The sequence below is a fragment of the Chelonoidis abingdonii genome, chromosome 4 (genome assembly GCF_003597395.2).
Source record: "Chelonoidis abingdonii isolate Lonesome George chromosome 4, CheloAbing_2.0, whole genome shotgun sequence".
In the NCBI taxonomy this organism is placed as follows: Eukaryota; Metazoa; Chordata; order Testudines; family Testudinidae; genus Chelonoidis; species Chelonoidis abingdonii.
This window is the reverse complement of record NC_133772.1, coordinates 150,382,357-150,403,806: the sequence shown is the minus strand read 5'-3', so window position 1 is coordinate 150,403,806 and position 21,450 is coordinate 150,382,357. Positions and strand designations below refer to the sequence as shown.

The 21,450-nt window shown below is 38.3% G+C and overlaps 1 protein-coding gene across 8 annotated transcripts in view; it reads left to right on the top strand.

Moving 5' to 3' along the window:
• Positions 1 to 21,450, top strand: part of ARID4A (AT-rich interaction domain 4A) — a 68,209-nt gene that overhangs the window by 37,350 nt on the left and 9,409 nt on the right. For 5 of the 8 annotated variants that reach the window (XM_075065773.1, XM_032775706.2, XM_032775703.2 and 2 more), the window contains 12 exons: positions 1,979 to 2,051; positions 4,598 to 4,692; positions 4,820 to 4,917; positions 7,024 to 7,249; positions 11,459 to 11,709; positions 14,548 to 14,745; positions 16,214 to 16,298; positions 16,494 to 16,695; positions 16,923 to 16,985; positions 17,857 to 18,987; positions 19,192 to 19,296; positions 21,031 to 21,243. In XM_075065773.1, coding sequence (XP_074921874.1) covers positions 1,979 to 2,051; positions 4,598 to 4,692; positions 4,820 to 4,917; positions 7,024 to 7,249; positions 11,459 to 11,709; positions 14,548 to 14,745; positions 16,214 to 16,298; positions 16,494 to 16,695; positions 16,923 to 16,985; positions 17,857 to 18,987; positions 19,192 to 19,296; positions 21,031 to 21,243 — 2,740 coding nt within the window. The remainder of the gene's footprint in view (positions 1 to 1,978; positions 2,052 to 4,597; positions 4,693 to 4,819; positions 4,918 to 7,023; positions 7,250 to 11,458; positions 11,710 to 14,547; positions 14,746 to 16,213; positions 16,299 to 16,493; positions 16,696 to 16,922; positions 16,986 to 17,856; positions 18,988 to 19,191; positions 19,297 to 21,030; positions 21,244 to 21,450) is intronic. The other 3 variants (XM_032775707.2, XM_032775708.2, XM_075065772.1) reach the window with 3 other exon arrangements.

Below are 21,450 nucleotides of genomic sequence, written 5' to 3'. Positions count from 1 at the left end.
AGACACAGAGAGAGGGGATAAGGATAGCATATAGATAGCCTAATGTGAAATGCTCTCCAGCATCAACTCATGAGTCTTTGTTTCACCTGGTCTGCTGTCCAGTGACTGGCCAATTAGGTGCATCAGCTGTCCTAACTCTTCCTTCTGTTTTCCATGCTCCCCATGGATAGTCACTCACTTGGTCTTCCTGCTCCTGTTCCCTTGGGCTGTACACTTTTTTTCATCTTTGCCTTTTGTTTAACTTCAGGTGAAGATACTGAGAGACTGTTAATATTTAAGTATCTGCTCATGGAAGAGCTATTTCTAGCCAACAGTTTCATTGTTTTGGGTGATATGTCCACAAGAATAAACGGTGCAAGATGGAAGTGCTTCTGAATTCTGAACATCTGTAGATATCTACCACTTGTAATGCTTTTTATCCATAGGTATAAAAACCTTTTACATTAAATGGTGAGATCTATTAATTGCAATGTTAAGATTACATAGTTTTTAATTTTTTTTAAAGCAGGAAATATAAAAGCTAAAGTTCTTATGCACTAATAAATATGCATCATTGTGTGATTCTATTGTTAATTTTATAACTTATATGTCTGTTAAATGTATATCATAGAATATACAGATGAGCAAAATGGTCACAATAGCGTTATATAATTTTGTGGGTTGGCATTTAATTTCCTTGTTTCTTTTCTAAGAAAAATCAGAAGAGAAGAAACACAAACTATCTCTGCAGAATAATGTCAATATTTAAATAGCCCCCATTCTGCTCTGGACATTACAGCTCATTGAAGCAAGCAGGATGAAGCAGGGGTGAACTAATACTGATGCTTCACAGGAGGCTGTTTTTCAGTTAACAAGGCAGTGGTGTATCAGTTTAGATTGCAATGGCTCTATTTTCACAACAGAAGATTAGGAATGTAATTTTATTAAAATGAAAGCTTAGAATTTGCTGAATGCAGACCAAACTGAAACTGAGATCAGTAACCTTTCTATTGCTTCATACTTCCTCTCAAAACTACCTGTGATTTTTCTACTAATGATACAGTAGTGGGATTTTATTTTTGACTTTTTCTGTACATCTTTCCTCTGAGACAGACAGCCTCCCCAGCAATCCTTAAGCCTACCAGGCTGGCCAGGAAGAGTGTGGCATACATAAGATGTTTCAGGAAGCAAGACCTCCTGAGGCTCTGCTAATATCGTAGAATCCCACTGAACATGCTCAAAAGTGATTTTTTTCTCCTAACTTTTATTTATTCTATTTATTTTCCCTTTGAACATAGCAAGGCTTTACTCCACATTGTGGACTATCCAAGTCAAAGCTAAGCTGTGTTTATCCAGGGTGATATGTAAGAATAGTAGAGGTAAAAAGAAAACAGGATAGATAACATACATTCTGCTGTTCTGAAATATATGTGACTCCTGAGATGTTTCCAGAGATGACCTCTTTGAGCTGAAACCAAGCATGGGAAGTTTCATTTCCCAAGGGATTTCCTTCCTCTTCTTCCCCAGAAATGTATGAGCATCTGAAGATATAGGGACTGTTGCAGTGGAAACCATTTTGCAACCTTGACTATAGTGTTTCTACTGGGGAAGGCTAGAATTCATGTTAACTGCTATAGTCTTGTAAATAACACATTCAATATTAGATTTTACTATATGACATCAGTAATATATTAGTGCAGGCCATGTCATACCTCTAATGGATTGAGGATCCCACTGCTCAGTATTTTCTTTTTCCCCAGTTGAGACTCCCGTGTATGTATGGGGTTTTGAACCTTTGTAGGGGAACCAAGTTAGTCCTCATCTTGTTTAAACTTGTCTCCATTTGTGTGGCTAGCCCTTTCTGATTGGTTTATTTTCTGGATATCGTATCCTTATATGGGCGAACTTGGCTTGGCTTTTTTTGTGCAAATGAATTGTTTGGGATCTGACTGTCCATATGCATCTAATATTTTCAATATGTCTCCCTTTGTTTTGACAGCCTGAGGAAGAGCTTGATCCTGAAGAGAGGGACAACTTCCTCCAACAGCTTTACAAGTTTATGGAAGACAGAGGTGATACATTGCTTAACTTGTTATCTCTTGTGTACCGACGCATTTAAAAAAATTCTTTTTAAATTTAATGTGTTGTATTATGTTATCACCCTTGCATCAGGGAAACATGTATATTACAATGACTAAACATACAGATGAAAACATTTGTAACCATTTTCAAATGGGGCAAGTCGTCTTATGTCAGACGCTTATCAGCATAACACACAGAGTAAAAGCAAACCCTGCCTAACTGATGTTTGGTTGTGTGTTGGGTTTTTTTAGACAGTTCTTGATGAGCTAGAATCAAAGTATCTTTGAAATAGCCTCTGAGTTGGTGTCCCTCTTTGGCAGCTATGGCTGGCAACTCTGATTTGGAGGATAAAAACACCTGGAGACTTGTCCCTGGGTTGTGGCACTTTCAGCCACCAGAAATCTGGAAATGTGCCATTTTTAAGTCTTGTTGCAAGGCTATCCTAATCACGCACAGACATTCTACTAGTAGTGGAGCAACAGTGACATTCACCTGGAAAACAACCTAAGCAATCCAGCTTGGTTCAATAGTTAGAATAAGGAAAGAATTGATTTGCTGCTTTTCTCGACAGAATTAGACCAGTCTGTTATATACATGACGGTTAGATGCTATAATGGCAAAGAATATATTGGAAGTGCTCCAGTTACCTTTGCACATAGTACGGTGCTTTGCCTTCCTCCCAGTTTCACCGTCCTTAGAACCACAAATTTCAGTGGCTTATGCAATACTAGTTTTCCATTTTCGGGGTGGCAACCAGTTCTAACACCCTGAGCTTTTCTAAGGCATTGATGCTAGAAAATAGGTTATCCTTTCAACAAGTAGCATGTTGTGCCCACGTATTTTATGCTCAGATATGGCTGTCTTTTTTTAATATAAAAAATTTTCACTCTTGTGTTTGCAAACTTGTTTTGATCAATAGCAGAATTGAAAAAATCTACAAATAAGACTAGACTCTCTCTTTAAATACTTTAGTCAAAAATTAGCAGGTCTTTTCCACAGGGTAGAAAATATCTTTTAAATTTTTTTGTAAGCACCGTATGTACTAAAAACTGTTTGACCAATTCGTAGATCCTCAAATTGCCAGGCTCCAAAATGATTCCATAGCAGTGGTGACATTACATCATAGTATAGCAAAGCATGTGTGGTTATATCTGGATCTGAAAGGACTGGGGTTGCAAGGAGTAAGTTTAGAATCAGTTACATACTGAATACCTTCTCTGCCCTTAAGTTCATAAAATGTTAACGTAATCTATCGCAATAAATATTGATAAGAAAAACAAACAAAAGGGAGACAGACTATATTAGTTCAGTCAAAATGGTTTCACGATCTTTAAATATAATTAAAAAAAATATAGCAGGTCACCATTTTAAGTAGGCTGGTCTTCTATTTAATAAGGTATTTTCTAATCCACAGAGGCTTAATGGAGTAGTACCTAGCCTGTTCAGTCTTGCCACTTGCCTATCACAAATATATTAGTGGGTCATGTATTTGTTATGGCAGGCTTTTCTGGCGTTCATCCAGCATCACTTTGAAGACCATGCCATGTGGAATTAGCACTCTTGGGGGAGCGGGGCGGTGGGGGGAAAGGAGGGGCTTCAGAGAAAAGCGTGTTATGTGTAAGCAATACTAGCTTCTTTATAAAGTGATTCTTCTACTTCTGTTACTGTTCTTTTTCCTCTTCCTTCACTAAGGAGTGTCACCCTGCCTCAAGTGCTGTTAGTCAAGGAAGTAGGGAGAGACTGTGTAGGCAGCTGTGGGACGTGGGGAAAACAAGGATGGTAACAGAGCATTAAAAGTAAAGACCCAGTCCCGAGACAAACTGATATTGCTTAAAGATAGTATTTAATGGAAAAAAAGGGGCCTTCTTTTCTACCTTGGCAGGGAGGAGTAGCAACTTCATCAATTTTCAGGCCTTAGCTCTGTTTATTTTGGGCCTCCTCTTTCACAATTAATAGATTCTCCTTTCCTACCTGATTCCCAACACTATTAGTTTAGTTTCATACTCTATCTCCACACAAATATTTTTCTCTCTTGCCACCTTTTCCACTATTTCACATTCTGACCCTTTAATTTAATTTTCTACTCTGTGTCCCCTTCACCTAAACATTTTATGTTCTTCTCTTTATCAACTCCCACACCTTACCATTTTCCAGGCTTTTCCTTAGCAATTCTGATAGGCTGTCATTCTATATTTTGGCTGCCTTTCTGTGTTTTCCCTGCTGTTCGGGTAAGGGCAGCCAATCAGATGGAGTTTTCCCGAGAGATCTGAGGAGGGTCAGAGAACCTGTGTAGTTTGCAGGCCTATGATGCCAAACACTATAATAACCCATCTAGAACCAACCAGATGCTGACGTAAAAGCTGAGCATGACCATTAGTTGGGAGCAACTGACTTGGGATGTTCTTTTATGGGTAAAAATATTATTTCAGACACTAAATTAAAAATGTACCAGCAATCAAGTCTGTGCTATGGGATGGAAGAGAAGTTTGCTTATCTGCATGGTAACTTTATTTATTTGTATTCTTATGTTAATTAGGTACTCCTATCAATAAACCTCCTGTTCTGGGCTACAAGGATCTTAACCTCTTCAAACTTTTTAGGCTGGTGTATCAACAGGGTGGGTGTGACAATGTAAGTGTCAAATTTTTCGTAAGCAAAATATCTATTTGTTCTCTTGGAAATTATGTTTACAGTTCTAGTGTCACAGTAAATTTTGTTCTTAATTTTCCTGGTTAACAAATAAAACTTACTTTTCCAGATTGACAGCGGTGCTGTATGGAAGCAAATTTATATGGACCTTGGCATTCCTATTTTGAACTCAGCTGCTTCCTACAATGTAAAAACTGCTTATAGAAAGTAAGTTATATGTTATTAGATGATTGAATGAATAGTTTTATAAATATGGAAAATCTGAAAAGTAGCATGAACACTTTATTTTGATGCCTCAGCAGTTGATATTAGTAGACAAGTTAGTGTTCCACATTCTGTTCTTAAAATCTGGCAAAATTAATGTAGCAACATAAGAAGTTCTTGCAAAGAAGGGCCGGAGTTCTGCAGTGAGAGTGGTGCTTAGCATCCTCCATCAGGGCCGGCTTTATGACCTGCGGAGCCCTATTGGAATACTTGTCAGTGAGGGGTCTGCTCCGGGTTTTCCACGACACCAAAGGAACCCCTCCACCAAAGAGCCCTGGAGCAGGGCCCCCTTAGGCGCAGAGCCCTCTTCGGCACAAGGCCCAATTCCGGGGAGTCGAGTGAATTGGCTTAAAACCGGCCCTGTCTTCCACTTCCATTAACTACAAAGGGGAGTAGGTGCTGGGCACCATGTAGGATCTTGCAGTTGCAGTTTCTTAGAACATTGCTTGTTTCAGAGCAGGAAATCTCCATTGTTGGCATGTGGTGTTACTGTTGTGGAATATAGCAATGAAAACTGCTATACAATCAATTTGCAACTTATGTTTAACAACATGGACAGACTCTGTCCTCAGATGCACACACATTCTTCTTCCATTGAGATTTGTGATAGCTGCATGCTGTGGGCTGTGCTTTGCATTTTTATGCTCCAGACTTTTAAACTTTCTGTACAATGTAGCTAGAAATAAGTATGTTGCAGAAATAATCTTTCGGAACATCAGTGCTGAAATTTGTTTATATCTTTATAGATCTGTAGATGATGGCTTTCAGACACACTTAACGTTGTTAGCTATAGGAGTGGGAGGAGTGGTGGTGACCACTCGAGTTAAGGCTGCATAAGCCTTTTCATTCTAACCCCTGATGTTCAGATGTATTTTCATTTTTGATACTTACATCTTCTGGGCTGAAACATTTCAGGCTCACTTTCTAAGTAGAGTGGACTTTTTTCTTCTTTTTTTCTCCTGAAAGGTTGAGTAAATATAGTTCAGTGTTTTGAGTAAAAGGAGAATTTGAGCTCTACATGTGGGAAGCAGGGGGAATGTTTTACCCAATTCTGAAGAACTTTGTTTTCTTAAAACAAAAAAAATTATCAGAACAACTGAGCAATGAGGTTGTGTGATTGGCACCAGTATCAGGAATGGCTTAAGTTAAGGTTACACATGCAACATTAACTCTCACCGTTGTGCATTTGCAGTACAAAAGTCTTTAATGACATGATTGCATTTTGTTTCTCAAATACAATATATCATATGTTTTCTAAGCCGTAGATTAATGTGTATTCTGTCTTTTACAATTGTGTATGCCAGACAGCACATTAAAGTAATCATTTGAAAAGTACACAGCAAACTATTACTGATTAAGAAGAGAAGTGAAAATTTGCAGGCGTATATTGCCTACCTACATTTTGCAGCTAAACTAGCTTAGTGGTTAACTACCTTGTTCTCTGACTTGAACCTAATGAAAGCCGTACTTGTTGAATAGCAGGTGACAAAGGGTCTCATCTTACTTGTTAAGTAAATGAAAATTGTGTTATTCAGATTGTCTTCAATGGGAGTTGAGCAGGGCACTAATTTTAAGATGCATATTTTACAGAAAAGTATTTAGCATGCAAAAATTAGTAAAGTTGTGATAGACCATTATGACATTAAAAACGCTCTAACAATATAAGAATGGGAAAAAATATTGCAAGGTGATTCTAAAATTGTAGAAGCAATTGTGTGTTTGACAAACAGTGTAGCATGATGTGCTCTTGACTGTCATGAATGCTTAAGGAAATGGGACAGAATTAAAACTGTGCACGTGCAATGTTAAACTTAGTCACTCTCAGATGACTGCTTAATCATGGTACCTCAAAATCTCTTAACATAGGATTGAGGTTTTTATTGTTTGGTTTGGGGTTTGGGGGGTTGGTTTTTTTTTTTTTTTCAGGAGTTAGTGCTCTTCTCTTGCACTTCTGTGAGTAAGAAAATAAAGAATTTTTTTGCAGTTCAGTGAAATGAAGATCAGATATGCTATGGTAAAAATGTAATGAAACTTTGTTTGCGTACATAGATATCTTTATGGTTTTGAAGAGTACTGCCGCTCTGCAAACATTCAGTTCAGGACCATCCACCATAATGAACCAAAAGTGGTAGAAGACATTCAGAAACAAGAACCAATGGAGGAAACTGTAAAAGAGGAACAAGAAATGCTCCCAGCAGAAGTAAAAAATGAAGCAGAAGAAAATAATTCCAGCAGTGAAAGTGAAAAAGAAGAAATAGAATTAAGATCCCCGAGAGTAAGTAGTCTGATTTGAGGGTTTTTTTAATTTATGTGCTAAATAGAACTGGGTGTCCTTAATAGTTCAGTGATACGAGATTTCCCTAAAGGATTGGCTGTACATGGGCATTGCCATACTTGTACAAACACAGGAGCCACATGCTGGACAACACAGGCTTCCATTCACATATCAAGACAGTGTTCCACTGTTTACACTGGCTTCCCATTGAATATAGTCCACTTCAAGTTCTCTCTTGATGGTCAGAACCCTCCAGGAGATTGACCAAGCTATCTGAGATCATCTTTAGACAAAGGAGATGCAGTCGATCTAATCTACCTAGGTTTCAGTAATGCATTTGAGAAGATAGGGATAAAGAACTGGTTAAACGGAAGACTACAATGGATCATCCTGAAAGGTGACTGTCAGGCTGGAATATGTTTACTAGTGGAGTTCCTCAGGGATTAGTTTTGGGACCAACCTTATTTAACATTTTTATTACTGACCATGGCACAAAAAGTAGGAATGTGCTAATAAAATTTGCAAATGATACAAAGTTGGGAGGTATTGCCAATATGGAGAAGGACCAGAATATCATACAAGATGATCTGGATGACCTTGAAAACTGGAGTAACAGAGAGAGGATGAAATTTAATAGTGCAGGATCATAAACTTAGGGACTAACAACAAGCTACAAGCTGAGTACGTATCAGTTGGAAGTGACAGAGGAGGAGAAAGACCTGGGTGCATTGGCTGATCACAGGATGATGATGAGCCACCAATGTGATATGGCCGTGATGCATCAGGCGAGGTATTTCCAGTAGAGCCAGGGAAATGTTAGTACCATTCTACAAGGCACAGGTGAAACCTCCTCTGGAATACTGTGTGCAGTTTTGGATTCCTATGTTTAAGAAAGATTAATTCAAACTGGAACAGGTGCAGAGAAAGGCTGCTAGGATATTTGAAGGAATGGAAAACTTACCTTATGAGAAGAGCCTCAAAGAGTTTGGCTTCTTTAGCCTAACCAAAAGAAGGCTGAGAGGAAACATGATTGCTCTCTATAAAAAATCAGAGGGATAAATACCAGGGAGGGAGAGAAGTTATTTCAGTTAAGTGCCAATGTGGACACAAGAACAAATGGATATAAACTGGCCATCAACAAATTTAGGCTTGGAATTAGATGAAGTTTTCTAACCATTAGAGGACTAAAGTTCTAAAGCAGCCTTTCAAGAATAGTTGGGGCAAAAAAACTAACTGGCTTCAAGACTGAGCTTGATAAGCTTATGGAGGGGATGGTATGATGAGACTGCCTACAATAGCATGTATCTGATCTGCAATTGCTAGAAGCAAATTTCTCCTCCAATGGCTGGGAGTGAGACAGTAGCTGGGGAGGGCTCTGAGTTACTACAGACAATTCTTTCCCAGTTGTCTGGCTGGTGGGTCTTGCCCTCATTCTCCAGGTCTAACTGGTCGCTATATTTGAGGTCGGGAAAGAATTTTCCTCTGGGTCAGATTGCCTAAGACCCTGGGAAGGTTTCACCTTCCTCAGCAGCGTAGGGCACGGGTCACTTGCAAGTTTAAACTAGTGTAAACAGTGGATTCACTGTAACTTGAAGCTTTTACATCGGGGTAGGCAACCTATGGCATGCGTGCCGAAGGCAGCACAGAAGCTGATTTTCAGTGGCACTCAAACTGGCCAGGTCCTGGCCAGCGGTCCAGGGGGCTCTGGATTTTAATTTAATTTTAAATAAAGCTTCTTAAACATTTTTAAACCTTATTTACTTTACATACAACAATAGTTTAGTTATATATTATAGACTTATAGAAAGAGGTCTTCTAAAAATATTAATGTATTACTGGCGCGCAAAAGCTTAAATTAGAGTGAATAAATGAAGACTTGGCACACCACTGCCCCTGCTTTACATCATGATTTGAGGACTTTAGTACCCAGCCAGGTGTTAGGGATCTATTACAGGAGTGGGTGGGTGAGGTTCTGTGACCTGCAATGTGCAGGATCAGACTAGATGGTTGTGATGGTCCCTTCTGACTCAGACTTTGTTTCCCTGCACAGCCATGACTTTCATTAACAGCTGTGTTCCACCAGAACCATAAAACTATTACCAAGTGGAGCAGACTTGTGAACACAGGAGAATTTTCACAGGAACTGGACCTAGGTTATGTAACTTCCTCCTGCAAGAGATAAGAATAAGCAGACACCTCACAGCTTTAAGTACCAAATGTAAACCCCATTTATTTGACCTAGTGTTCTCATGATATCTCTCTTTAAAAAATAAATAAAAATCTTCAGCCTTTCAACTCATTCACATTTGCAGAGAAGGGAATGGAGGGATAGTGAGTTTTTTGTTTGATGTCTATTTTTATTTTTTTATTTTGAGTATTGCTTGAATGCTGTGGTGATGAGGGCCATGTCAGCAGGTACATAGATACATCAGTCACCCCATCTAATTTAGTGTTCAATCAAAAGTAGAATATAAGAAAATATTTAAAAGAATTTTTCCTTCATTAGAACAAGAAATTAACTGTCTGAGTTATCTAGATTAACTGGCTAGAACGCTGGCTAGTTCTATTAAAGAAGTTACTGTGTGTTCATTTATTAAAACTAGCACACTGAAAGGGAAAGAAATGTTACTTCTGACAGTTACCAAAGAACAAAGAATGTTTCCAGTTAAAATATTTAATAATGCACATTTAGTATCTCATCTCCTTGTGATGTAAGCTAGCTTCCATATAACATCAGAAGTTTGTTTCCTATTGAAGTTTTTTGGTGACTAGATCCTGTCAAGGTATTAAATGATTGATAGAAAGGATCTTATTACATGAAAATAAAAATATTGTGAGCATATGCTTACTGGAAATGCTACTTAAAATGTGGTAAATGTATTGAATCAATAGTTTAAAAGATGTGGTTTCTACAATAATATATAAATATACAATGTTTAGCTTTAGACAAGCACTGAAAATATGAAAAGATAATACAGACCAGTCACCTATGATTATCTCTAACTTGATCACCTTCCAGCATTGCTGCAAAAGCCATTTTTATTGGACAGGGTTGGAGGAAGGGTTTATTGGACAGGGTTTATTGGAGGAAGGTTGTGGGTCAGGAGAGAAGAGGGAGTGGAAGGGTTTTTTTTATGCTGCTTTGACTTATTGGATGGCAAAGTTAACCGTTAACTCGGCCAACCAGCAGCATTAAATAATATGTAGATAATGTTATCTTTATGTGACTATGTAATACTTCCAGGTGGTTGCCATTATGTTGCTTTAAGTTCAAAACCCATTAGGTGCCCTAATATTTAATTGTTGTTTTGAATAATAAATACATCCTAATAGAAGATATATGTTCTGAGTACAAAAATGTGATGCTACCAAAAAGAGCACCTAGGCCGCTTAATAATAAAATAATAAGCCCATAACAGTTAAGACCCCCTTCCCCAAACTCACCAGCTGTCCCCACTGCTGTTATTTACCCCTTTGGAAACTCCAGCGGTCTTGCAGCATGCTCTGAAGGCAAACAAATGTAGAGAGACAAGGTCAGTGAGGTAATATCTAAGATTGGACAAAGTTATGTTGATGAGAGAGACAAGCGTTCAAATTTACACATGGCTTTTCATCAGGCCCAGACTTGAAGTAGAGTTCTGTGTAAGCTCGAAAGCTTGTGTCTCTGACCGATGGAAGTTGGTCCAATAACAGATATTACATCACCCACTTTGTCCCTCTAATATCCTGGGACCAACATGGCTACAACAACACTGCATACAAATCTGCGTCCTGTCAGACCAAGGAGAGCACTTTCCAGAATTGAGGATCCCTCGTGGAAAATGCCTTGTGAGGATCTCTGTCTCTTTTAAACCATGGGACTATCAACTCAAGTAATTCCACGTACCACAACTGCCATAGTCAGCTAGGGAGGGTGATATTTCATGTGTTTAGGCCTTGTAGATCTAAACAAATTCCTTTAAAATGCACCTGTAAACTAATGAAAAGCTAGAACTCTTATATTGGAATGTCATAATTGTAAACAGAGTGCACACAATGTTTTAAATTTATAAATATGTGATAACTCTCAAATGCAAAACTTCACGTTGGCCTCCAATCCGTCTTCTGTACAGGAAAAATAAATATACTTCAATGTATCCTGTGCACTGCATAACCTCCCCTGCCCTGAACATGGCAATGCTTGTTTAACAGATTGCATTTCTATCTTAGGGACGGAGGAGACTTGCTCGCGATGCAATAACTACTAAAAAAGAAACCGAAGAGGATAAAATGCAGGACAAATTAAAAGACAGCAACAAAGAAAATAAAGATGTAGAGGAAGCACTTGAGAATGCAGAGAAGAAAGAAAATGAGACACCACTCGGGAGAAAGAACACACCAAAGCAAAAAGAGAAGAAAATGAAAAAACAAGAGGAATCTGATAAAGAATCTGATGAAGAGGAAGAGAGAAGGCAAGAGAGGTACATATTAACTTACATCTGCTCTTTAAAAGAATGCCTGTGTGGTGGTACAGCGGCACTCTGTATTGCTGAGTACAAGGGAGGTTTAGGATTCCATTTTTGGAGATCAGACGTGAATCAAGTCCATGATTTTCTCACCCACACACAGCCATCACAGTTTGCCCCTCGTGCATCTCCAAAACAGCAGAGGCCTGCTGTACCTGAGGGAGGATTCTTCCCTGGAGATGGCAGGTAGTATTTCCGCTGTTATCTTTCTCCAAGGGTTCGGTCAGAAAGGGCAGCATTCTAATTTTGGGGGCCATACAGGAGTTTATCTTGAGAATGTTTCCCAGGAGGTCTATTAAATCAGTGCATCCCTGGATGTTCTAGCTCTGTTCTCATCCCAGCCCCACTTCTGGGCTGCTTTAGCCAAGAGTGTCACGACCCCCCTCAGTTGCACACAATATTCACTCTGGATGGACTTCTGTCACTGCAGGCTAGGGTGACCAGATGAAAGGAAGAAAACATTAGGACACATGGGGGTGGGGGGAGTGTGTGCGAGGGGAATCTGAGTGCTGCTAGCGGAGCAAAATATCGGGACAAGTTATGGGACAAACACCTAAATGTCGGGACGGTCCCAATTTTGTCGGGACATCTGGTCACCCTACTGTGGGCTTGGATTATATTGGTATTTGTGCACAGTAGTACACACAAGCACCAGCTAGGACTGGCTAGGTGTTATGCAATCATGTAGTGATAGATGGTTTCCTACACTCTGTCTTGTCTGTTTATGTTGTATGATTTGGGGTAGAAAGTGGATGTAACATAGAAGCGAAGTGGCTAATGATGGTTGCCAAATGTCTGACTTGCACTTGTTTCCATTTTTATTTAAATATATTTAGAGGGCAGGAGGGGGTGAATTAAAAAGAGCAAAGAAGAAAAGAGGAGGAAGGGGGACTAAAAATGAAAAGGGGAGATGGATTGAAGAGGGCAACATGGAGGGCAAGGAGAGAGTGGTGGGCAACAGAACAATGTGGAAGAATGAGGAGATGTTGGAGTAACGAGCTGAGTGGTAGAAAATAGCAGCCATAGTACAAACTAAGAGGCAGAATTGGTTTAAATCACTGCTGTCCAGGGCTTGTGAAAACAGGCAAGGCCTCTCTCTTCCCACCCTGCTAGTTCTGACTACCCCCTTGCTCCATTCAGGGATTGGTTCTGCTTCTTGTGACATCATTCTTCCTCTTTTCTAGCCCATGTGCCTGGGGAAGGGGAGGAGCGCACTTGGGGCACAAGCTGAGAGTGAATCAAGCCTGATGACTTTTTGTTTGATGCAACTGGAGAATGTGTTAGCTGCATCATCTCCATATCGTTTCCATATGAGGAGAGATTAATAAGACTGGGACTTTTCAGCTTGGAAAAGAGATGACTGTGGGTGGAGAAAATAAGGAAGGAAGTATTTCTTCACACAATGCACAATCAGCCTGTAGAACTCTTTGCCAGAGGATGTTGTGAAGGCTTAGACTATATAACGGGGTTCAAAAAAGAACTGGATAAGTTCCTGGAGGATAGGTCAATGGCTATTAACCAGGATTGGCAAGCGACTGTGTCAATAGTCTGTTTGCCAGAAGCTGGGAATGAGTGACAGGGAATGGATCACTGTTCTCTTCATTCCCCCTGAAGCATTGGCCACTGTTGGAAGACAGGATACTAGGCTAAATGGACCCTTGGTCTGACCCAGTGTGGCCATTCTGATGTTCTCGTTTTGATGCACTTGTGGAAAAAACAGTGACTTCAAAGAAGTCTGCACCTTCAGTCAAAAGAAAGATCTTGTAGAATAACACAGCAAGCAAAAATTCCATTCAAACATAGATACAGCATGAGTGTACAGTAGGTTGCACAGGTGTATTACATATATCTACAGTCTCTGGTCATCTTTCTTGTAAGTACTTGGTGCCTTGGCCATCGTCTTTCCTTTTAGTGTAAACTGTTATTGATGCAAGATAGGCTATAGTCAGAGATGAACTAACATATATCTTCTGTAAAAAGCAAGTTGTGCTTTGTCTGTCTATTTTGTCTGCTTGTGGTTCCTTATAGTTCTAGGTTTTGCTTCTATTCCAAATAATTTGTTTAAAAGGCCACGTAAGTATGTAGATCAGATGAGACATTGGTTATTGAAAAGACATTTTTCAGGCACCTAGTCCTTATGGATCTTTCCTTAAGTTAAATGGTAGATAAAAATTCTTAGCCTCTTTTTTTTTTAAATTATATCACGGTTAAAGGCATTTATTGTAACCTTGTGTTCACCACTGTTTGCTTCAGTGGAACTGATTAGATATCCACAAAAGAGCCATTACATTGGCAGTGCAAACATCTCCTATAACTTGAAAGAAAATTGTGGAAGGTGGAAAAATTTAAAATAACACATCAGAAGCAAATACTAAGAATTAAAGTTAGTGTTGCCTTGCTCAGCACCTTCTGTTTCATGGAGCTTCAAAACAGTGAGTTAACGTAATGTATTTTCTCCACCTTCTTTCTGTGATCTCCATATGTTTCAGAGGATAAACGTTAAAGCTTTGAGATAGTTATGCACGTAATAAATCATGTTAAAATGTGATTTGTGAATAAATCCGATGCATCATTTTTAACACTTCTGATTTATGCAAAACAGAGTGGAGGTGTCTGACTTGAATAAGCTATAACCAGCCCCTTTTTTTATCCATTGCACTTCATGAAGCATGGAACTCCCTACTGCAAACTTTTTATCTTCTCCTTCCTCTGATTAGAAACTATGCTTTGGAAATGTTAGGTCTGATTGTAATTAAATAATCGATGGGCATTATAAATATACCTTGCCTACAGGGAGGAAGTTGAAAACAAAGGAGAATCAGAAGGGGAGGAAGATGAGGAGGACTCAGAGCCCTGTCTTACGGGAACCAAAGTGAAAGTAAAATATGGACGTGGAAAAACTCAGAAAATTTATGAAGCCAGTATTAAAAGCACAGAAATTGATGATGGGGAGGTTTTATATTTAGTACATTACTATGGCTGGAATGTAAGGTAAGAAGGAAAAATTACTGGTTAACTTTATTTTAGTTTACTAAAATAATTGTTGTATTCAGAGATTTTTTTTTAATTTTTTTTTTTTTTTTGCTTTTTAAGAGAAAATGTCATCAAAGGGGGAAGAGTAATGGGTCTCTTGGCCGTGCAGTGAATTAGTATTGCACAGTAGGGTCAGATCCTGCTAAAACTTTTTCATGTGCCTGCCCTCACTCACATATGAGTAATCCTATTGAAGCCAATGGAATTACGCATGTGTGTAAGTGTTTGCAGGATTTTGGTCCATCGCTGCATAAAACTATGAGTAGTACTGTTATATTAATTTGGCATTCTTGTGGGAATAAATTCGATGCCTGGTAATAATTGTCACCAAGATCAGATCTTTGGCGAATATAGTGAGCTATGAAAGTGACGTTTAAATTACTCTTGCCTTTTAAGAAAGTGGTGGTATGCTTCCAGATGTCACCCTGAATATTAGAAATGGTATTGCGTTCAGTAGTAGGGTAGCTTATACAGTTATTGGTTTATTAAACCCTGAAATTTCAGCAACAAAAAATATGCTGACAGTTGAACACCGGCTATAATTAAAGAAGATCTATGTTTTAAGAAATTCATGGTGGGAGTGAGTGGGGAAAGCTGAACTGTAAGGAGGTGCAGAAAACATTCCACTGAACGCTTATGTTGTATTCCAAAAGAGTGCATTCCTTATATTGAATACCTGTTGTGTAATGGCATTTCTTTATTTTTATAAACAATGCGACTGTGCTAATGCCACAAAACTCAAATATATTTTAAAATGTGTTTTCCTTGTACATTAAAATTTGAGACTTGCCACCTCATTGAATTCCTGAGAAATCTAAACAGACTTTCTTGAATGACATTGACATCACGTAGGTTTGAAAGAAACCTTTTTTCCAAACTTCTATTCATATCCCCTCGTCTATATTATTAATAATAATAATAATGCAGGAGAGTTTCAAAGGTACAAATGGCAGATAAGCACTTAACTGCATTTATGCCTTTGACAGTCTCCCCTAATGCTTAGTGTCTTTTGTCAGACAATTTGAAAATTCTTTAAAAACACAGGTAAGTATGATTATTTTATAACAGTGTTATAGATGGGGAAACTGAGGTGTGGAGAGATTAAAACTGAATTTTCTAAGGTCACATGAAGTTGATGGAAGAGTCTGTAATTGACCCCAGGTCACCTGACTTCCAGTGCTTTGCTGGCAGGAGACCAGGAAGGTGTGCACCTTCAGATTTCCTCAGGATCTTAGGAAGGTAATTGCAATAAAACATAGCATTAAATATGTTTTAAAACATCAGATACTTGATATGTTGCTAAAAGGGGGCTGGGGGTCTATTTTGAATTGTAATTAAGGTCTTTGCAATTCAGCTTTGAACCATCAAATTACAATAAAACAATTTTTAATGGGAGTAGTAACAGTGTGCTGTGTTTTGCCTTTAGATACGATGAATGGGTGAAAGCTGATCGGATTATCTGGCCTTTGGACAAAGGAGGACCAAAGAGAAAACAAAAGAAAAAAGCAAAAGTAATATTTGTAGATCAGTAAACTTCTTGTAATAATTTGTAAGAGTTTAATGGATCTCTCTGCTCCTAAGAATAAGAGTTTATTTAGCTATTCACTCCCTAGCCCCTCCCCTTAATGTGTAGCCCAAAAAGGGTGACATTTTGACTATATAAGCAGTGATGTACATTCATAGAATGCCCAATTTTGTGTCTTCAGAGTAAAGAAGACCAGGAAAAGGATGAAAAGAAGGATGAGGAGAAACAGAAATCAAAACGTGGCCGCCCCCCTCTGAAATCTACTCTGCTGTCAAACATGTCTTGCAGTTTATCCAAAACACCTAATAGTGAAGGTAAAGCAGGAGCCAGAATTACATGGAGCAATATGTCAGATTGCTCATCATTACCAAATGGAACAGAAGGTACACCTGATACAGTCATGTGAGACACTTAGGGTGCTCATACATAGGAGAAATTTATGTAAACACTAATAATGTAACCCCACACGTTAGTATGAAACATTTAATAAGCATATTGTTTTATTGTGAGTCAACAGTTTTGAAGTCCTGTGCGTTCAGTCAGTCAGTTTAGTAGCTATATAACAAATTTTATTCTATATAAATTAATTAGTTTTGATTTTGATTTTTAGGAACACCTCGCAGGCAGACGAGACGTAGCTCAGGAATGTTTGATTCTGATAGAGGATCAAACGGTGAGTGATCTCTGTCCTGTGTTTTTGATTTTCATTCCTTTTTGAAAAAGTGATTAAAACGCCCTTTTTTCCCTGCGAATTTTAATGCTGTTGAAAGAACTAAATTGACACCAGTGGAGGGAAAAAAAAATCTCCTTGCTCCCCAGGCAGTTAGGGAAGGGGCAGCTACCCCATGTTCTCGCGTCAGTCTGCTTCAATCCTAATCCAGAGATAAAATTGTGGCCATTACTATGGTCACTCAATCTTCTAATCTCACAGCTCATGCATCCATCAGGGATGCTAGTTAAGTACAAATGGTGACAGTGTTGTTTGATGATAAGAACCCTTGTCTAGTAGGAACTGAATTGAAGCCACCAACTCATTTCATATAGATCTCTGCACAACTATCAGGCACCATAGTGTTACTTGCTATCTATATGGCTTCTGATTGAAACCACTGATTTAGCAATGAATGGCTGTAACCCCATTATCAGTCTTCTGAGCTATCCATTCCTTTTTGAGGTGAGGTGACGGGGAAGATTCAAGCTATAAGGAGACTTGTAAAACTATCCTGTCCTCCTGAACTATGATTTATGTGTGGCTTTTTGATTTCTAACACCCCCCCACCCCCACCAAAAAAAAAAAGTGAACACAAAAAAAGTTTACACTAGTGCTACCATACTTTCATAAAGATCTAAAGGAACACTCAGAAAAACTGTAGCAAAAATAGGTTGAATAATGCAACACATTTTGGATTTTTTTTTTCTTCCATAAAGTGATTTTGGACACTATATCTGTGTGGGTTATTGAATATTATCTGCATAGCTAATATAAAAAAATTGTGCTTTAACAGTGATCTGATGTGTTGTTTTTTAATCTTATTTTCTGGCAGATTCTTGTTCATCTGACAGTGAAGCTGATGAGACTTCTGAAAAGAGTATGAATGAAGAATTTTCTGCAGAAATTTCAGATATGGAAAAAAATGAAAAACTAATTGATGAGAAACCTGCTGAAGAAAACCCAAAGATCCCACATGTATTGATGAAAGAAAATGACAGGACTCAAGTGCAGCCTCTAGAAACTTTGAAACTGGAAGTTGAAGAAAGTGAACAAATAGTTCAGATTTTTGGAAACAAAGCTGAACAAGTGGAAGAAATTAAAAAAGAGACTGAAAAATCACCTAAGGGGAAGGGAAGAAGGAGCAAGACAAGAGACCCCTCTTTAGAGAATGTAAAGGTTTTGCCAGAAAGCCAGGAAGAGGGAACAAATGAAACCCTCATAGAATCTGAAAGATCAGAAATTTCTTCCTTAGACAGTAAAGAGTTGTCCACCACTGCTGAAAACGAAACAGACCTTTGTTCAAAAGATAAGAAGCTTTTGAAAAGGAAAACGTTGGAACAGACATCGCCTGAGAAAAAGGTACGACGAGAGTGTGAGATGGAAGTGCCAAATATTGTGTCTGAGAGGACCAATGAATGTATTGGAATGGAGGAATGTAAAGACTTTCATGATGAAGAGTCACTCAGAACTGAAAATGAGGATATGCCGTCTTTAGTAGCAGAGTCAGTTCAACATGTTCAAGACCTGACGAATGAAAATTTTGAATGTACATCTGAGGAAAATGAGCATGTTCCATTAAAAGATGAGGATGACACCATGCCTCAGATTGGACCTGAAACTCTACTTTGCCATGAAGTGGACTTGGATGACTTTGATGAAAAGGAAAAGAGCAGTAGTGAGGATGCAGTAACAGAAAAGCCAGACCCCAACACTTTGACCTCAAATCCATCTGCCTTAACCCCTGCAGTCCAGCCTAACTTCTCTGTGGCCTCACCCCTTGCTCTCAGTCAGGATGAATCTCGCAGTATAAAAAGTGAAAGCGATGTAACGATTGAAGTGGACAGTGTGGCAGAAGAATCTCAAGAAGGTCTCTGTGAAAGCGAGTCTGCTAATGGATTTGAAGCCAGTACCACTTCAAGCAATTGTAGTATAGCAGTACAAGACAGAGATAATGGAGAGAAGGGTATGTGTTTCCCATGTGAAAAGCCAATCTCTATTTTGACAATTCCTGAAACCATTGTAAATCTTGTATTGCTTTGCTAAGGACTGTTGGTTCAAAGGTGGCATTTGGCTTCCTCTAATACTAGTTTTCAGTTCCATCTATTTGTTTTAAAAGGGGTATATTGAAGGCAGAAATATTTGAGGCATGTTTTTTCTTTTTCTTCAGGTCAAAAAAGGCCAAGCGATGGCAATAGTGGGACACTGGCAAAGAAACAAAAGCGTACTCCAAAGCGATCAAGTGCTGTAGCCAAAAATGAAAAGAATGGAACAGGTACATTTGGAAGTGAATGTTTGTGCTGTATCACAGCAAGTGTGTAGTAATCCATCCTTTTGATATTTATCACCTTTATACGTGTGTAGGGGTTTCCTTGCCAGGGCCTTTAATTAGTGTTGACTGGACCACTAACTATGTATCTAGTAGTATCTGGCAATCTCATGACTGTTATCGTCATCATTTTCATTAGCAACTATCTTTACAAGGCTGCTGTATGTGAGAAGATACCAATTATTTTACAGTTATCCTGGTTATATGTGTTCAGCTCAATTATCATTTTGTCCCTATGCTTGCTGAATAGAAGCACCTCCTTGAAAAGTGATGTCTAAGTGCTTCTAAGGTAAGAAAGATACATTAATTGTAACTTACAAGAAAAAATACATCGAGTGAAATGAGATAAGTACGACACCTTTTAGAGATGGGACTTTTATGTGCGGTTGACATTGTGATCAGATATGTAACCTTTTTAAATCAGCTGCAGAAAGTCTGGATTTAGTCTTATAAGTAATGATGACCTGAGATAGCTAATGGATTTGAATCAAATAGGTCAATAGAGTCAATGCCAACAACAGCATTGTTAAGATTTATGTCAAATATTTTGGGTTCCCACAATAACTGAAACAAATATTGTTCATAGACTGTTAAATGATGCCTGATGTGCAGAATGAAGATTTTGGTGGGAACTGTAACTTAAAATTTCATAAGACTTGTATATTTGAAATGTGAACCTTTATTTTGGCACTATTGTAAGAAGTTTTAAATTGTTTTTGTTTTTACAAAATAAATCTAACTATACACTGAAGTACAAGATCACACTGCATGTCTATGTGAATATGGTACAGTAGAACCTCAGTTAGGAACATCTCAGGAATGGAGGTTGTTCATAACTCTGAAATGTTCGTAACTGAAAAAATATTCTGATTATTTTTTCAAAAGTTTACAACTGAAGATTGATTTAATAAGCTTTGAAATTTTACTACGAAGTAGAAAAATGCTGCTTTTCACTGTCTTAATTTAAATGAAACAAGCACAGAAACAGTTTCCTTACCTTGTCGTGTCTTCTTTTTGTTGTTTTAGTAGTTTCCATTTAACACAGTATTGTACTGTATTGGCGTTTTTTGTCTCTGCTGCATGACTGTGTACTTCCAGTTCCAAATCACGTGTGTAGTTGACTGATCAGTTCGTAACTCTGGTGTTTGTAACTCTGAGGTTCTTCTATATCAGAGATGCATACTCTACTGAAATGATCGTACATTGTTCACATCTATAGGTAATTAGTGCATTTGTGCTCTGAAAAATGACTCTAGGGCCTTGTCTACTCTGAAATAACTAAATGTGTTTTTAAGTCACACCTGCTTTTTTGACAGCAAACACACTTATTTTGGAATAAAATGTCTGTATTATTTTTGTAGGTAAAAAATGTACTTTGGCTGGGGCTGACTCAGCCCCTAACTGCTCCCTCCATTGGGGTTAGAGGGAGCACTGGCACACCTGAAGAATCAGCTCGTCATAATGTACCTAACAAAATTAGAAAATTTTAAATGGGTTTGTCAATAATCTGAAACAATTTGGAATCCACAAAGGGGGCAGGGTCTTTTGAGTAAGGAAACACAATTTTACTGTTCACTTTTCTGACCATAACCACAGTTTATGTAACCTAGATTGTAGGGTTAGAAGAATACCAGAATTATAGGTCTGTCTTCTAATCAAAATTAATTTGTGTTATTACAGGACAAAGCAGTGATAGTGAAGATCTTCCTGTCATGGACAGTTCAAGTAAATGTACTCCAGTAAAACACATAAATGTGTCCAAACCACAGAAGCTTGCGCGATCCCCTGCAAGAGTAATTTCCCCTCACATCAAAGATGGAGAAAAGGATAAACATAGAGAGAAACATCACCACAGTGCTCCCCCTAGAGTGTATAAGTGGAGTTTCCAACTCAGTAAGAATTTTTTAAAGTGTGTTAAATATTTAAATCAGAGTTCAAAATGATATTAGTACAGTATCCAGAACTAGCTATGTTCAGTTCCAAAAAGGCACTTGGCATGAATGCTCATTATCATTGTAAAGCCAGGTTTATTGGTGTAATGTATTTATTTCTGTGCTTCACTTTCACACTATAAAAGTCCTTTTAAAAATGGTATTATTT